Raw genomic sequence first — 18,912 nt, 5'->3', positions numbered from 1 at the left:
TGCAGTAATCGTTTGCACAGATCACCGGGAACAAGGAGCCTAAAGGAGAGATAAACGATGCAGCCATTAGTGCTGCTTCCTGCTCGTGCGCCGAGGAGTGGGGGTGAAGGGGGGGCAGGGTAGTCGTCACTTGTCAACGGTCAACGGGCGGTCAGCCCTGTCGTGGTCAGTCGGCGGTCAAACGGCGTGCGATGTGGCGTTTGTGGGCGCTATGTACAGCGTTTATGTGCGCGCGCAGCGCGCTGTTGCCTCTGGAGGCTGAGCGGCTGCGCGCCTCAGTCGGCGGGTACGCTGTTATGAACTGCCACCTTGACTTCCCCTTTGGCAACGAGATACCGTACCATTTGCAGTGGGATAAAGATGTAAGTCTATTCTTTAGATTTCTGTAATATTCTTCTAAATAATCGGAAAAATACTTTACGAGGAAGAGTGACGGAGAGAAAATCGTCTATCCTGACTATTAAAATTGATTTAACAATGACAAAGGAGTGGGAGTATATTAACATGTCCTCGTTTGTACTATTGCGTAGCACCTACATTCAAATTTGATCGATTATCCTTTATATGACAAATAATCTTAATTTTAAATTCAGGCTAAGATTATTAAAAGATAATTGTTTTGCATAGGTAACACCCTGCTCGTATTTTCTTTTGAACCCAAATGATTTGAGCAATGTAGAATTGTTAACAAATATATTTTATATGTCAAGAGTAATTTTTATTCTGTTTAATATATAAAATGTGTTTTATACGCATTGGTCGTTTGATTGTTTTATATTATTTACCGGGATGCCAAATTTCTGGATTAAAAGTCACTGAAAATTAGTATGAAAATACTTGCACGAGCGCGTTTTCTCTTCTGATTTATTGCAAGGTGGCTGTCGCTTGCGTGAGTTTGTTCTTAAGTTGAGAAATCATAAATAAATGTATTTTATTATCGGTTCAGAATCTCCATAGATTATTTCTCAAATAATATCATAAACTCTTCAATTTAAGTATACATTACACACATGAACATTGACATTTCCAGATAATTATCGGAAATGTTAGAAAGTGAAAGAAGTGTTGCTTTTTCATCAATTATTATGTAATTTTTAATTGAACAGATAAACATATATGTCTTCTACTGAACGAGTACCTGTCTAGTCGAAGGCGAAACGCGACCACAGCCACCACTGCGGCGTGCGGTCACTACAGCTCCCTAGTATGCAAATCTGATTAACTTTCAAACTAAAATATTAACGAAGTTTTTTTTAACCTTATCAATTGCTAACACAGTGCAATGACTCGAGGCCACGATTGACTTGAATCCTGTGCGTAATGCGGGTTGCTGTAATAAGTGCTTATTAATGAGCGCTACACCTGCTCGAGTTCCTATTTTTCAATGGGCTAGAGCATCCGCGAAGATGTAAATGCAGTGCCTCTGTGAGTCACGAATTATTAATTTATTTAATTGAAACTTGTCGTTAAAAATGTCTTGTCGTGTCACTATAATTAATGTTTCTAAAGTTAAAGTTTTTATCAAGGGATGGATATAAAATATTGCTTTACAACTAAACAAATTCAAACGGCTAATCGGTTCTCAACTAATACGTAATTTTTTTATTGATACGATTTTATTACAACGTATGGTAACAGTATAAGAGTCTTTGAGTTAAGTAATAATCTAGACTGAAGATTTAAACGTGAAATAACATTAAGGGTAAGCGTATCTAATGATATTTAAAAAGGTTTCGCCCGCCCTGTGCAACGTACGTATCGTGGCATCTAAACAACAGCGTGAAGAACATAATTGAATAAAAAATTGGAACGTTTCATCGGAATTATTTTTCTAAGAAAAGGAAGGCGAGGAATTTAATGAACAATCAAGAACAGCTATATGTAAAATGTATATACCAGAACCTTAGATTTCTCGAGGTGCCTTGTGATCTCCCCAATAGCTTAATGTAAATGTTATTGTAGGTTTGTAGTTACCAAGGTATACCATGGCATTCATACCTATATGGCAGACGGCCCCCCGGCGGCTAGGGCCTCAGGGAGTGCCGTTGAACCGTTAACACCCACAATGAGGACGCAGCCATACATTTTACCGTGACCGCTTTCGGGACAAAACGAATTCTGTACACAAAGCCCTATTGTAATGCGATCTTTAATCTGGTTAAACTAAATTCTATTTAAGTATGACTTAATATAATTTCTTATATAAAATTTAGTTAATTGAGATTCAAATATGTCCTGGATACTGATGATACATACCTAATGATATTTCGGCTCTTTCGTAGAATAATGAATAAAACCGAATCTTTTGTTGCCGTGACTGTTGAACAGTTACAAAAGGGGCCGTTATCTGCGGGCTGTAGATCCGAGTCTATTTACGAGCTCCCTAGCTTGTCTAGTTGCCGTAGTGTATGATGATGCAAGAAAGGTAAGGCGCGTGGGAGACGCCGCGGCCGTGATAATTGTGCAGTTAGCAGATAGCGGGCAGCGCGCCGTGATGTCACAAACAATTATCCTGTTGGCAGTACCCATGCCCTCGCTGCCGCCACGCGCCGCTCCCTGCGTACTTCCACATTTATTACCGGTGCCGAGATGCAATTTATAAAATCAAAACACACAACTAATAGGCATCCTTGAAATACTTCTTAAATTTACAAATCTAAGGTAGGCAACCTCACGTCAAACTATCAAGCCTCTGGGCAAAAAAATTCTGATTTCATCTTGAACAACGTACCTACTTAAAATTTAATATTTATTTCAACAATTAAAAAGTTTGAATCAAAGATTCCCTTACAAATCGGATTATCTATAAACCATTGCAAATAATTTGCAAAAGTAAAGATGACAAACTTTATTATAATCGTAAATGTAATGGCCTTTAAGGGCTAATGAAAGGGAATTCTCACTCTGCTGGTATTTATTGGCTTTATGAAACCATGAAGCAACAGGAAGTGACCTACTCCGCAGTGGGTACGGACACGTATGTTTGAGCTAATCATATCTTGCTTTAAGACATCTCTAAGTAGTATTCGTCACCGCTATTATACTCTAGTGGCGACATCCTGCTGCATATTATTTAGACATTAATATATAGTTAGTACTTCTGTCACTGTCGAGCAAGGAAAAAATATGGTATTTCTGTTTTCAGGGCGAAACCATATTCTCGTGGTACAGTGGTGACGCGTCGCCGCGTGTGGCGGATCGCTGGGGCGGGCGGGTGCGTCGTGTGGGACCCGGCGCGCCCACAGAAGACGGTGAAGCGGCCCCCAGCGCTTTAGGCGGAGGTTCGGTTAACGTGAGCTCCGTGCGCGAGACCGACGCCGGTCTCTATCGTTGCCTGGTCACCTTCCCTAACCGCACACCACCCTCGCGCAACAATGGCACCTATTATTATTTAGATGTTGAAGGTAAACTTTACTTTATACCAGCTGTTGCGTCTTATATTAATAATAAAATACGACATAAGGTTGCTTTGAAGGAATTGTTACGATGATTTCGTTTCGCTACTTAGTTTTTAGCTAGGATATATTTATCTGAGAAAACTGTGTGAACATAGGTTCAGCAGTTTGTTAGTAGTTAATTACTCTTCTTGTAATAAACAGTATTTTATAGTTTTTTCAATTTTCATAAGATTGATTTGTTACCTTATGTGGTTCCAGGTGGTAACTTAATAGTGACGCCACCTGTCAACGTGACCGTGATAGAAGGTGACAGCGCTGAACTCGAGTGCTTAGTGAAAAGTCCAGAATGGAGTGTTCAGTGGTACCGCGAGGACGTTAGCGTGAGCGCGCTGCCCGAGTTAGCAGCGCGAACGTCGCTGGCGCCTAATGGTTCGCTGCTGCTGCGACGCGCTATCAGCTCAGACCTGGGCCGCTATGAATGTCGCGTCAGTGCACCTGACGGACGCCGCCAAGCCGCCGCGGCTCACCTTGACGTGCATTGTTCGTAAATCACCTATCTGCTCACCTTACATACACTGATTAATAATTATTCTATGTAGGTACTGTTCTACAATTCGTAATATTACAATATTACTAAGTAGACTACAACACTAACAGATATAATTAAATATTACTGCTAGTAACTCGGTACCTACCCTATATAATATTGAAAATACTACAAACGAAAATTCAGAAATATTTATAACTCAAGTTATAAGTTTAGATAGAACATCTCTATATATATAAAATTCTCGTGTCACAATGTTTGTTCCCATACTCCTCCGAAACGGCTCGACCGATGCTTATGATTTTTTATGCATATTCAGTAAGTCTGAGAATCGGCTACTATCTCTCTTTCAAACTCCTAAGTGATAAGGGGAGTCCACCCCAAAATTGTTTTTTTAGTTTTTTTTTGTTTTTATTGTTTTATAATACAACATACATACAACCCTTAATTGTCACCCCTCTACGATCAACCCCTATTTTATTACAGAAGATAGGTAATTTATAATATAATTTACAATAATGTATAAATGGGAAAACGACGTTTGCCGGCTCAGCTAGTATAAATATAAATGTATGTAGTCGTGCAGACCAGAGATATTGCAATACCAAAATAAATTCGGATTAAATTCACCACCTACAATTTGCGGTTTCCAATATATCCCTCTAGAAGAGCATCTTTTCAGCGATGCAATGATCGGATATTACTAGAGCTACATTCTTGAATACTTTACGTTGTATTTTTTATTAACGTTCACATGTGGACGTGTTACCCCAACAAACTTCATTTTTTTTTCATATGGTAGATAATTCTTTATGAAACAAGAAATTATAATAATACCTAATTAAGATAACATTAGTCGAAATGAGACAAATAAAAGTGTTACGAATAATTAGAATTTTTGTAAAAATTTTGTTAGCGTCTTTAACACAAAAAAAATATAATAGTTACATTGCGATTTTCAGATAAAGCTAAAGTAGTGTACTCGCCCGCCGAGCGTCATCTCGGCTATGGTAAGCCGGCGAGTCTCGACTGTCACTTTAGTGCTAATCCACCGCTCACCAACCTGCGCTGGGAAAAAGATGGCTTCCTCTTCGACCCTTACAACGTTCCTGGTGTATTCTACAGTAGGAATGGGAGTCTACTCTTCAATAAGGTAAAGGAAGGATTAGAAAACGGAGTTTGTATTTCTTTTGCGAGGTTTGGAATACTGAACGCACGAGGTAAATTCTGTGTATATAGTTTTTTGATAACAGTCTGCTTTCTGTTACAGGTGGACGAGTCTCACGAGGGCGTGTACTCTTGTACGCCGTACAATACCTTAGGGTCCGCTGGCCCAAGTGCGGGAGTGCGCGTTCGTGTTCAGCGTCCGCCCGCCTTAGCAATACGTCCGCGCCCGCTTTATCTGGCGCGCCTCGCTGGTCATATCACGTTGCCCTGCGTTTCTGAGCCACAGCTGGCTGCCGTTCCGCCTTCTCTTTCTTGGGCACGAAAAGACGGCCACCCTCTACCAGCAGGCCGCCACACGCTCGACGGTGGCAATCTTACCATCACCGGCGTTCGTGAGGAGGATCGCGGCTCATACGTGTGCACGCTAACAAACGAAGCGGCCGCTGTCAGTGCTGAGACGGAACTCGTCGTTGAAAATGTGGCTCCACGTGCGCCTCACGACCTGCGGGCGCGCGCCGAATCGAGCGCCGTTCACGTCCAATGGGCGGCAGATCGTGCTGATCTGGAATACCAGGTGTGGTGGCGTGAACGTTCGCGTGGCGAATGGCGCACCATGAAACTACTGACACGTGGCGATACGCACGCAACGGTACGTGGGTTACGTCCGGCCACACCCTACGAGCTGCGTGTCCTCGCTCAGGATCAGCTCGGTGATGGCCTATTCAGCCAGCCACTTTTCGTCACCACTCCGGGTATGTGTAATAATAAATTGATTTTACAATTTGTATCGGACAGAAATCATAGTATTGGAGACAACTCTTTTTCCCTTTTGGATAAGTGCATAATATGTATGGCTGTCAATAATTTTATAGCAAACTATAAATAACGGATGCCGTTATTAACAACATAAACTTATTTTGGACGTTTTAACAAAATATTATTATAATTAAAGTAGCTGACACGGCAAACGTTGTTTTGCCATGTAAATAATTAAATTAAAAAAAAGTGGTTATAGAAGAGTGAACATTTAGTTTTGTATGTATTTTTTAATGCCAGATAATAATAAAAAAATATCCAAAAAAATTTTTTGGGCCAGGCGGTACCCTTTATCACTTAGGGGTTAGAAAGATAGATAGTAGCTGATTCTTAGACTTACTACATATGCAAAAAAAAATCATAAAAATCGGTCGAGCTGTTTTGGAGGATTATGGGAACGTACATATGACACGAGGATTTTATATATTAGATGAAATCTTTCGTTTGCTATTTTTTCTTCTAATTTAATATGGGACAGATTTCGAAGCGAGTGGAATGTTGGAGGCGAGTGAGGAAGTGGCAACGGCGCTCCCAGTCAGCGAAGTGACTGAAGAGATGGAAGAGGCTTTGGAGGTGGAAGGTGTGGCAGAGTTAGAAGTTCGCGTGTCGATCGTAGAAGAGGGCGCTTTAGTGCGTTGGGAGCCACACATCACCGCCGAACGCTGTACCGTGCGCTGGTTCCGCGACGAACATCCGCGCCGCCTACTTGCGCTTGCGCACACCACGCACGATCATCTGCTCGGTGAGTTTTATAACTTTTTTTATATATCTTGTCAGTTATTTATATATATGTCTTTTTTATATGTAATGTTTAATGAACTTTATTTTCTCATTACAAAATTGTATTTTCTTTACATGAGAAACATTATGTATATACGAGCGAGATACACGTCCCAATTTCATTTCAAACATGTATTTTTAAATTATATATTCTCGAACGGAGCCACATCCTGAATTCGATTCACAAAAAAACAAATGGCAACTTTCAGTACAAATTATTTTACAAAATACTTTATCATATTAACTCTAAAGTTCAAATTGCAAATATAATGCCCTCATTTAAAAACTATAATGGAGAAATCTTTATTTTTTAAAATATTGTTAAAATACTGGGAAGCGATCGTGACATCGTATTTCATAAACTTAACATATTTAGAATAAGGAGGTCTGGTCTCCCTTCATTCTATTCGGCATATACCATGCCATAAAGTTGTTTGTGACGAGCTTAAATCAACAGTTAACGTTTTGGTCTTAACATAGACAAAAGAAATGAAATCCAAATTATGGAGGCCACAAAATTTGCAACACAACATATGGCGATAAATATAGCAATGTGTATTACAGTGGGCGCTGTAGAGGAGGGCGGCGCATACTGGGCCCAAGTACATTGCGGTGCGGCATGGGGTGGTGCGTCTGCGCATGTCCCGCACTATGGCCGACTGCGCGCCGCTGCTCTTGGGGTCGGCGTGGCAGCTTTGCTGCTCGGCGCAGCCGCTGCAACCGCCTGGCTACTACGACGACGCTTCATACGCCGCCCAGTTCGCGATAAGCGCTCGCGTTGAACTTATACACCTTGTGGACAGACTTGTGAAGTGATTGTGCATTTTTAATCAGTTTCAGATTCGTCGGAGCTGGAAAACAATTATACTTTTCTCAATTAAAAAATAAAAAATATCCCTGGAGCACAATTTTTATCATAAAGAATTGGACATCTAAATCAAAAGTGATTATATCACAAAACTTTGGTCACTAAACCCCTTTGGTAGCGCATGCTTCTTCAATTGTCTTCTTGATACGAAAATATTTGAGTGATAAGTAATAATGATCATTACATTAGTTTAGTGTTTTGAAAGCAAGTTACTTTCGTGTTACAACTCAATTAATTTATTATGAAAATGTAAATAAAAATATAAAGAAAAAGATATGTTTTTTTTATTTAACCTAACCTAGAAACAACCAATCTTAATTTCAGAATCACGGATGAATCGAAAAGTATTGGTTCTGCTGGGGCTTCGAATACGCTTTTGTAATATAAAACGCGTCGCTTGATTGTGAAGGTAGGTAGAATATTTAATCTATTAGTTTTGAGATGGACAAAAGCGGTGACCACATGGGCGGGTCCACAGGGAAAAAGAAAGAGGAGTAATCCTGTGGCTAGCTGGGAAGACGACATCAAAAAACAGCTGGTTTCAAGTAGCCCAATCTAGAGAGGACTGGCTATCTTTGGAGGAGGCCTTCACCTACAGAGGAGTTCTTACAGAATGAAGGTTAAGGAAAAACTAACACAAGTAAATTTAGGATACAAACTTAATTACTAACAAAACTATATAAGTAAACTAACTTCTTGTTTTATAAGCTGCAAGAATTATAAGAACTAAATCTTTTTATTTATTAAGTTTTGACAACGATTATAAAAATCTTCACACACCTTATTATAACATTATAATAATTGATATGAGATTTGCATGCATATTTTTTATGGTTTTCTTTTATAAATTATCATTACATTCAGTATCACTTTCTTTGCGATGTCTTTTTTAAAAGCTCGTTGCAACCCCATAGACACGTTGCAGACGACACATTAAACCTATTACCGGAAAAAAGGTGACTACTTATAAGTTCAAGTATTACGTCATGTAATTTTTGGAGATTCTTGACGATCTCCCCATGAAACGTAACATTTTCTTTACACATTAGTAAAACGTTTCGTGATGACACAGTGACTATTTATACCTAAAAGTTTACTATTATGTGGTGTAAAGTATTGGAAAGAAAAAATTATCGAAAATTATTAACATTCATTGAAACCCCGACCGCTTCGTAACGTTCTACAAGAGGAAACACCCCCCCCCCAAATTCGTTTCGTAATACTTAAACGCTCCCTTATTATGTAAAATGCATAAAATATGTAAAAACAGCACTATCTGCGGAGAGACGAAGGAACACATACAGATACATATCTTTATGGAAGTTAATAAAACTAATACAGTAATTGGCACTTTTATTACACAAAATTCATAGTATATTATAATTTATTGCACAAGTAATTTCATCACATACAAATATTGCACACACCCAATAATTTAAGTGCTCATAACTTTTTATTATTAAGTTAAATCTTAATCTAGAACTTATTATCATTGTATTATTAAATAACTTACATTAAAACTAATAGTTTACTCATATTAAAATTTTATGGGTCAATCAATGACATCTATTTATCATTGCGTCCTTTTACGGCTGTTGTAGCCAAAAACGTGTTAACCCCTTTTTCCAAGATGGCGGCCGGGGGACAATGTCGCCAACCCCACAAACTTGAGTTTAAGCTTGTATTGATACTCCTACATGTCCCATAAATAAAATTGCTTCCTCTAAAATATGTTCAGCCCATGTAACATTTCAATGGACTATATGATAAACAATACAAACCAATAATTGGTTGGCAATTATTGGTTTGTATGCCGTGACAGGGAAGAAAAATTTATATTAGTCCATGTATATACTTTAAAATGTGCAGGTACACAAGAACGTTATGTCTAAGTTTAAGTCTTGTATAACGTGTCATATATTATAATATATGTTCTAAGCTATCAATACATAATATTTATACAATATGTTGTTTATATCTAAGACAATTGTGAAATATTTCAAATATCAATTTGACGTGACTTCCAGAAAATGAGTGTGTAAAATTAACATAGACAAATAACCGCTACACTCAACGCTCAATTTTCTCAATATTTCATTAACTTAAATCGGTATATACCTAATCTAAAAACTAAACACGACAAATGGTTAATGTAATGGTAATTCTATAATAATCTTTTCACTATTGCATCATAATGACAGCCAAAAACTTTCGCTTTTGACAAGTAACTTTTAAACAGAGTATAATTATTAGTAGCTACTTTGTGTTTATGTAATACAGGAAGCAACATAATGTCAGTCTTCGAAAATTAGATTTTATAAGGCTCTTATCACATAGACTTAACAGTTTTACTGTTATCATAATCCACGCTAAGATATTTTGTAGTTTGCAATAAGGAATACCAGTATATTAAAGAATTTATTATTATTATTAATTCATAGATATTGATTTTTCAACGATTTCCCCAAAAGCCTTCTAAAAGGGTCAAAATCATGCAGATATTTTAGAATTCATATGAATTTGAGACGGATGATACACGACAAAAATATATAAATACAATATAAAATTCCCTCTGAAGAAACTTACTAAAATTGGCAATACTGATATGTATGCATGAATTTGTCAGTATACATACAGCCTTAAAATGACAGCTTTCTAGAGTTTTCACATTTGGCGGGAAACTTTGGCACATAAATATTTTGGCATCTAAGTTCTGTTGCCATTTTCGTGGTGTAGTTCGTTAAGATTCAGTTTTTTTTATAATAACGTATTAACTGTGAAAAAAATACCTTAGCGTTAACTTAATTAACTTAGCGTCCTTATATAAATGTAATTTTATCATTGTTATTATACATATATAAATTGCATTTTATTTACGTTTAAAAATAAATATTGTTCTAGATTTAAGCCTAAATAAAAAAAATGTATTGCTTTTATTTTTTTTTCCAGTGTCAATGCCGTATTAGTGCATCTATGACGCAAAGAAATAACTTAATTGTTGAATATCCTATAATCAAAACAGTTTTACATTATGTATTGTTGGTTAGGTTAGTCGCTATCAATGTTTTGGCGTATCTTTACCTATACCATATTGAATTTCAAGTTATAGAAATATCTATGCGATTTCTAACGACTAGATTGAGATGTTGTTTGAACCGAATTAATATTAGAAAAAAATCCTGTGACTTAGCTTGCCAAGTGATCGTAACTTATGTCTGCGTGGTAACCGCTCGGTCCCGCGGAGTACTGCACCTTCTGCATTCTTCCATCGGGAAGCAATACATGATAATGTCCACTGGTTTTCTCGCCTGCCTTTGTTTCGTATTGGCCGAAGTAGTTACCACTGGCTGGGTCTCTTACCCTATAACCGAACTCGTAGTTCGCTGCGTAGTGCAACTGTAAAATTATTTAATCATAGGTAAATGTATAAAGCAAATTGATAATAGAAGAATAGGAGGAAGCTGCAATGATTACGATGTTCCGTTAATTTGCTAATTAAAAATTGCGGAATGTAAAATTATTGTAAACTTATATTTGAATTGGTGTTATTTTAACTGCAATAATTTACTTCGATTCAATATTAAGAAATATGTAATTGTGTATAAAAAAATCACGAATCCAAAGACAATTATTGAAAAAAACAAAGTACAATTATTCTTAATTGTCTTTGGTCTGTTGTTTTGATACAACTTTAAAGCGTAAATTATTTTTCCTAATGAAATTAAGCGCTATTTAATGAATGTAAAACATCCATAAATACAAAAATGTTATTGAATAATTACAATCAGCCTGACCTTGACATCTTAGATTGGCATCATGTCTTTGTTTATTTTTCGCAACTTAATCATATTTTTTCACACAGTTTATATTGTCTTTGTTTCTACTAGTATCATACATTAAAAGAAAATACAGTGTTAACGTTTTTAATTATCTTCATTCTACAAACATATAATAATTGTTAAACGTAATTAGTATATATATATAAACTGTCCCGACGTTTCTGATGTTTATAATATTTATAATACAGTGTCATGAAAAAAATTCTTAATAATAAATAAAGATACAATCAAAGGCAACTAGCAAAGATACTGTTTAGCAATCATAACATTATATTAGTGACTAGCAAAGTAGTACTGATATTGCTTGTACAAATTTTTAATTTGTCTAACTCGATATCTTGTGCTTATGACAAAACTTGTACGTAAAATTTGGTAATCATTTAAAAGCGTTTCAAGAAATACATTATATTTTTAGAAAAATATTATCTTTTTTAAAATAAATAGATTGCATACCAGTAATATTTGCATTTTAGTTCGTTACCTAACTATAAAAAAACCTACTTGCGTTAAAAGTTACTTTTATAAATACAATTATCGTACTTAATAATTATAATTATGAATAGCTAATTTAAGTGTCTTGCGTATCAATGTCCAATCTACTACAAATAAACCCTAATGGTCTTACTAGACCATTAAGGTTTATTTAGTTTTAATAAATATGTTTTTCTATATTTATTATTTTTTTATTGTTGTGCAAATAATAATTTAATATTAATACAAAATCTAATCGAAACGCTTCAACAATATTTTAAAATGGTCTTTATAAAATACTCGATGTTCAAGAATAACTATCACCATTTTTGTCTGTTGTAAGTAACATTTTTTAAAACAGGCTTTCAATTATTTAGTTTTTAATTCTTATACTAATTTCAACTTGTGTAGTTTGTGTAATTTATTTCTAACGTTTCTATGTTTGTACGGATACCGCTTCCTAAATTTCCGGGGGTAATGCACTTTCTTTTTATCTTTAGAAACTTGATATACATCTAAATGTTCAATATTAAGGTTTGGTTGGCCAATTAATTGTCTTAATTGTGACTGTGTCAACATGTAAACTGGCTCCAACACGTTTGGTACTAGCGAATTGACTGGTGATAGGTACGGAGAAGGATTGAATGTCTGTGGTTCATACAGAGAGGGGACACCGTAAGATGTAGTTGGAGGAGGGCCATACACAGGACCGGGGCTTGGGCGTCTAAATTCTCCATATCTATGCGAGAAGCTTCCCTTTATGTCACTTGGGTAAGAGACATGAGTATTTTGCAATGGCTGTTCTGCTAGGCTGATAGGCCTTGGTTCATCATACTCATTACCAAAATCATCATAATAATCATCATCATAGAAAGATTCATATTTTGGAGTAGGACGGCGTTTCGGAGTGTCGTCGTAATCGTAGTCGTCTGATGCTTCACCGATTTGAAAGTCAGGTGTTAAGAAAATATCAAAATCATTACGTTTTTTGTGAAATGGACGTCGCAAAGATTCAGCAACAGGGTTGTCAGTGGTATTTGAAAGGGTTTGTGTTACAGTTGTTGTTTCATTAGATACAGGTAGAAGGAAAGGTTCAGTGTCCAGTTCAGATCGTTTAAACCTTAATTTATTACTTACATTTTCATCACCATACGCTGATACACCAGTCCCATCTTCTGCTAAATGTTGAATACCGTCAGGGTAATTAATATAACTTTCACCAATATTGTCATGATTACTATCTTCATCTTGATTAAGAGTTAATTCTTCATTGAACTTGTTTGGGTTTAAAGTGCTACCAATAGTTTGACTAGCTACTTCAATTTTGTAATAACTCTTAGTGACCGTTGATTGAGGTGCTATAGTAGTTACTTGAGGTATTACAAAGGTGTTTTGGTATGGCGTAGGGTTTTCAATATCATCAATTTCTTCTGTAATAGGAGTGTGATCTCTTACATTAAAATCACTGGCATATGTGCTTGGAGTCTGCTCAACTGGAGCAGACTCCACAACTGCTGGATCATTGTAACTTCTTGGATCGTGGTACTCAGATGGATCTTTTAATGAATATTGAAAGTTATCTTGACTTTTGTCTCCATTAAGCAATGTTTGAAATTCAGTTAATTGATCTTTAGGTTCTTTTTTAAGTATCAATTCTAGTGCATTTATTCCTTTCACGGAATGATAGGCTTTTGGAAGATATTTACTTGAGCTCGTTGTAGGTAGGTTACTCGACTCTGTGTTTTGTTCTTTTGTTATTCCAGCATTCCCATTTGATGTTATTGTTACACTTTGATCCAGACCGGTTGCTGTCACATAAGCAAGTGGAAGTTTCGATTGTAAGTATTGTTCATATTCCATAGAGCTATACGATCTATGGTTTCTACTTCTTTCGTTTACACCTCTAGTTAGTTTTTCTGGCTCTACACTTATTGTCCTGCTTTTAAATTCTTGTCTCTGAATTCCACTTCTGTCAGGATTGCTCGTTCTTTGCCTATTTTGTGAAGGCCTACCTCTAATTCTATGGCTAGTTACTGGAGTTGTTGTTTCTACGTCTTGTACTGTAGCTTGCTGTTCTTCTAATGCTTGTTGATGACTTTCTTGTGATTCATGATAGGCTTTCATATAGCTATCTATTAGTGGTGGACCTTGTGTTAGTCTTTGAAGTTGTGCTTTATGTTGCCGTATTCTTTCTGCGTTGAACATGGCTTGCTGGTTGCTAGCATGTAGTCTTGCATTTTGCGCAGAATTACCAGCTAAAGGATTGCCATAAGGAAGAATAGCAGGGGCACTAGACAATCGTATGTCATCCATTCTAGCTTGTTCATTTATTACTTCGTAGACAGGTCTGGCATTATTTTTAGCCGGCGTGGCAATTTGTAATGTGAATAAAATCAAGGCTGAGGCCAAATTGCCTCGTGAATGCGCCATTGTATCTGTAAATAAAGAATAATTAAGTAAAGATTTCAAGTCAAAGTTTAAGTCAAAAATCTACACAATTAGAATCAAGATTACAAGATTTATTATGTAAATTAATTTTTAATGGACTTTACTATATAATGATATCGTGACCTCCAGTGGCAAATATATTGAGTTCTAAACAGGTATCGATAAAAATAGGAAGAAAATATTATTTCTGTAATGTTGAGAGTAAGTTGTAAATTCAAAAAAAGAAAAAAACTCTGATAGAAAACCTGGGTTCAGACAATTTTTCTATGATTACTAGTAGAATCAGAATTTAGGATAAAATAAAGGCTTTATAGCTTTATTACTTATTTACCATTAGGTATAATTGTGTAGATATTATGTATGTATTTCGTAATGCATTGCAAATAATAAATTGTTCAAACTTTCTCTATGCGTATGTTGTGGGTCAGGTTGAAGATCATTATGTAATGATTTTTTATTATCTTCCATCTCTGAATGAATTACTTTCTTAGAAACCGGTAGTTTCAATGTAGTTCGTAAAATTTTAATAAAAAATCCATGCTTTTACATAGGTACTTAGCTTAACGAACAAGCGAATCGGTGATTTTCACCTTATCCCGGAAAACGTCAGTAAAAACGTGGTAATTAATATTCAATTAAAATCAAGTTTAACATGAAACTAATAAGAAACTCATGGGTAGCTTTTTGCCATCCCAACACTCGGTACTTTCACTGTCCATATTAAACAAGTTTTAGGACCGTGATTTAGACATAAAGGATATCCTAGTTCGGTTTTATCAAAGATCCGCACCAAAGTAGATAAAAGACGGATGTTTGCTAATTCCGTAATATGTAGTGGGTTCTTTAATCACCATTCTGTATTTGTTTCGCTTTATTTTTTTAGTAGAAGCCTATAAAAAGACTATAAAATTTAAACCCGGGACTTGTAAGTAAGATTGAGGTTGTCGAAATTATCGTAGCATTACTATTATATTGTCATTAGTTATCAGAAGTCTGACTATTGTACTCTAAACTGTAAAAGTATTTCATGTAATGGTAACGAACCGCCATGAAACGTCCGTGATCTTGAGAAAATATACGAAATTGTCACAAGTCCAATCAATTATTGTTTTTTATTACGATACGTAAAACATATGTAGATCGACAACAGAACTCCAAGATGTCCTATTCTTGACCTAGGAGCGTAAATTATTTGGCAAATCAAACACTTTTTGTAGCGAAAAAAGCCATAAACGCGTGAGAATACACACAATGTTGTCGGTGATCAAAGGTTCTCACAAACTTTCTGTTCTAACCGATCACTGATAGTCCCTTATCGGATGAGAAATTTTTAACGAATTCAAAGTATTAACAAAACAAACAAAACGAATTCATATACTTGTATACCATATACAGTTTGTTTCATTTATAACATATACATAGACATATAAAATACTTCAAAATTAAAATATGAAAGAGAACATAACTTAAAGGTACTTATAGAGCGGTTACAGCTAGTGTAGTAATGCACAAAACCATTAATGGCAATGTCAGTACGAAAAAGATTTCACAATTTTACGTTGTATCATCGTACTTTTTGAGTATTTCCCGATAAAATTGCTGGTGGCGGCGAAGTTAGTGATGTTCTTATGTTTAATGGGATAAGGATTCGATAAAGACATTGAGGTAAGATAATTGATATTTTGACAGTTAAAATAGTGAAGTAAGTCAAAGAAGTATTTTTTCATTACCCTGTAAAGGTGAAAGTAATTTTAATTTTGGAAATCAAGTTGTTTTAAAATAACTTGGTAATTAAAGGCATTTATATTTAGACTGGCAATTCCGCTATCACTATTTCATAATTAGGAATTCTGTGAAATATCAAGTACCATATATCACGTGGATATTTAAAATGCTTTTAAAGTATGTTAATCTTTGCAATCGATTTCCTAACTAAATTGCGGGAAAGTAAATATTTTATATCAATATATAGATTAGTTAGCTAGAGCCGGATTTTAGGGAGAACAACCGGGGCTGCCGCCCTGGAACAGCCACAAAAGCGGGGCGCCCACAATAGACTTCGGCAAAAAAAATGTTTTAAATTCCGCTAGTAAACAAGTTGGTTTCACAATAAATTATTAATTAAAAAAGTCGACTAAAAATTTGTTCAATTTATTTGGAAAATAATTTGGGGCCAGGAGGCCTAAAGCTTGTGGAAAAGGTACCTTCGTGCAAAACTATTTATAAATATTTTGCTGTGTTTTACGCTTAGTAATTTCGTATAATAAACAAGACAAAAGTTTATTTAATTACTTAACTTGGACGTAGCTTGCAAGTTATAAATGGTAGACACTGTAGCTATTATTAGGATAAAATAATTTAGTGTTTACCAAAATTAGCAATAAAAACTTAGTTTTTGGTATATTAGACTACAGTTTTATTCATACCTACGCACTTTTACTAATCGTTAGTTCAATATTGAAATACATAATTCACGTCATGTCACGTACGAAATCTCGGCTACATGTATACTTCCTCGTAAGTTGGTTCCGATATTATGTAATGTATTAGGTAATTATGTATGGAGGCCAGAAGTTCGGTGATTTACCATTCTTATAAGTTCTACGTGTAGGTATTTAGCCTTAATTTAACTACAACTATTTGCAACTCGATTTACTAACTTTATTTAAATCGAAAAATTAGTATTATTATTATGTATCAAAAATACGTTGAATTGTAAATCTTCTCCATGGGCTGTTTCTTATTTGGTTTATTGTAGAGATTGACTGTGATTTGTTGTTTTATTTACATAAAATGTTGCATATTAATACATTAGGAACCAGGTCACGAATCGTAATTTCGTAAAATAACTAAAAACGCACATTACACAATTATTTATTTAAATTAATTTATTCTATAGAAAATTCATAGACAACTTTTTCCGTAATATATCTTTGTTGCGTTAGTTTAGTTTCGCAAAATTTATATCGGTATAATTATATGTACTTAGCATACTAAACTTACATGAACTACATCACGAGAGAAATTCCCATAACCCTCCAAGGCATCATCAGTCTTCTAACTGAGTCAAAATAACTATTGTTTCGCTGGGAATCGAAGCCAGGACCATGACATGTTATTAAACCACAGAGGAACAAAATTTCAATTATGGTTGTTAAGTATTAAGACTTAATAATCTTTATACATTTATTTAATATATTATTTAAATGACATGAAGCAACCATTGACCAGTAAAGTTCACCGGTTAAAGTTTACGAACGAAAGTTGAACTCCTTGAGAGCTTGTGACAAAGGAATGCATTATTATAAGTTAACCATACGATTTAAGTTTTGTATCGGTTATGGTTTTTCTATAATTTAAGAAAATATTTTTAATTACGTATTTAAATTTTTAAAAATATGTTTTTTTTTAAATATTTATTGTTATTGTTTCTATGATTCCCGTTGATATACTAGATACTGTAAACATGTCACATACTAATTTAGTTTTGTTTTATAAGCGCATAATAATAATCAATTAATTTTTAAGTTTAATTTCATTATTATCGTAACAGGTATATCAATATATTGTTTATGTAATTAATCGTATTTTCATTTTATATTTAAACAAATAATACCATAACTTACGTTTTTCTCAATCCAAATTCATGCAGAGATAGAATACAAACTTAATTAATTACTTCATTGACACACATTTCACAGATTACAAAATTATAATATTGGTCTGTGGATTAAAAACAATAATTCAAAATGGCGTCCGCGCGTCAAAACGGCTTCTTGTAACTGGTTGATTGGAGAATCTGAGTTACTTTAAATTCTGACTGCCACCTTAAGTGGGGGCGTTATACATAATTAGGGTATTTAAATATATTTTAAAAGACTTAACTAGGTTTATAAAGTAATAAGATTATGCATATTAGTACTGTATTACAGATACATATCCAAATCGTTTTTTTTTATAAGTAAAAAATCTAAATTTGGTATAAGAGATATATATATATATATATATATATATATATATATATATATATATATATTTATTTATTTATTTAACAGACATACAACAGATTAAAGTAATAAAAATAAACTATAATGTGTATAACTGAAGTTGTCCTTCGCCAAACACCTTTTGGACCCTTAATCACTTGGCATTGCCATCAGCCTCCTAGGAGTGCTCATAAGTGACCCTGTGGCTTTGAAGCCTTGGACACTATGGCCTCCATTGCCTAAAGAGTCGCCACGTCGCCCTCTTGCCTCCGTCAATGCTCCAACCATTTTGGAGCCAATAAGCATCGCTAAAGGCCAACGGAAAGCTGCCGGATGCGATTTGCGTTGATCCCTTGGAGGATGGGACGGGCTTTGGTATGGGATGCTACTTGTGTGGACACGTTAGCCCCGTCTCATCTTCCTCGGACAAGCACAAAAGCTGGACGGACGCAGAGCAGCGAAAAATAATAAAAGGCTAAAAAGTCTCAAAATTGACACTCTTGGGCCGTGGTGTTAAGGTTTCAAGTACATTGCCACAGGGACCAAACTTTTTAAATTTGTTTTAATTTTCTATTTATTAATTATTATTATT

The 18,912-nt window shown here is 35.2% G+C and overlaps 2 protein-coding genes across 2 annotated transcripts; one reads left to right on the top strand and one right to left on the bottom strand.

The window, feature by feature from the left end:
- Positions 1-150: 150 nt before the first annotated feature.
- On the top strand, positions 151-7,831 carry LOC123720701 (protein borderless). Its single transcript, XM_045677411.1, has 7 exons — positions 151-362; positions 3,146-3,404; positions 3,657-3,938; positions 4,908-5,098; positions 5,216-5,864; positions 6,407-6,670; positions 7,273-7,831. Exons 1-7 carry the CDS (start codon positions 192-194, stop codon positions 7,488-7,490), a joined length of 2,034 nt encoding a protein of 677 aa, XP_045533367.1. The 5' UTR covers positions 151-191; the 3' UTR covers positions 7,491-7,831.
- Positions 7,832-10,518: 2,687 nt separating this feature from the next.
- LOC123720308 lies at positions 10,519-18,023 on the bottom strand. Its single transcript, XM_045676862.1, has 3 exons — positions 17,961-18,023; positions 13,024-14,321; positions 10,519-10,972 (listed from the first exon to the last, which is right to left on the bottom strand). Exons 2-3 carry the CDS (start codon positions 14,314-14,316, stop codon positions 10,763-10,765), a joined length of 1,503 nt encoding a protein of 500 aa, XP_045532818.1. The 5' UTR covers positions 14,317-14,321; positions 17,961-18,023; the 3' UTR covers positions 10,519-10,762.
- Positions 18,024-18,912: the final 889 nt, after the last annotated feature.

This window comes from Pieris brassicae, chromosome 2 (assembly GCF_905147105.1).
Source record: "Pieris brassicae chromosome 2, ilPieBrab1.1, whole genome shotgun sequence".
NCBI lineage: Eukaryota > Metazoa > Arthropoda > Insecta > Lepidoptera > Pieridae > Pieris > Pieris brassicae.
Note: the sequence above shows the minus strand (reverse complement) of the source record. Positions and strands in the feature narration are given on the sequence as shown.

Excerpts from the sequence above, each read along its gene's own strand:
- LOC123720701 (XM_045677411.1), top strand. The coding sequence starts at position 192 with ATGTGGCGTTTGTGGGCGCTATGTACAGCGTTTATGTGCGCGCGCAGC. Across the intron at positions 3,405-3,656 it reads TTATTATTTAGATGTTGAAG|GTGGTAACTTAATAGTGACG; the intron begins GTAAACTTTACT and ends ATGTGGTTCCAG. Across the intron at positions 6,671-7,272 it reads CACGCACGATCATCTGCTCG|TGGGCGCTGTAGAGGAGGGC; the intron begins GTGAGTTTTATA and ends TGTGTATTACAG.
- LOC123720308 (XM_045676862.1), bottom strand. The coding sequence starts at position 14,316 with ATGGCGCATTCACGAGGCAATTTGGCCTCAGCCTTGATTTTATTCACA. Across the intron at positions 10,973-13,023 it reads CAGCGTATGGTGATGAAAAT|TTGCACTACGCAGCGAACTA; the intron begins GTAAGTAATAAA and ends ATAATTTTACAG.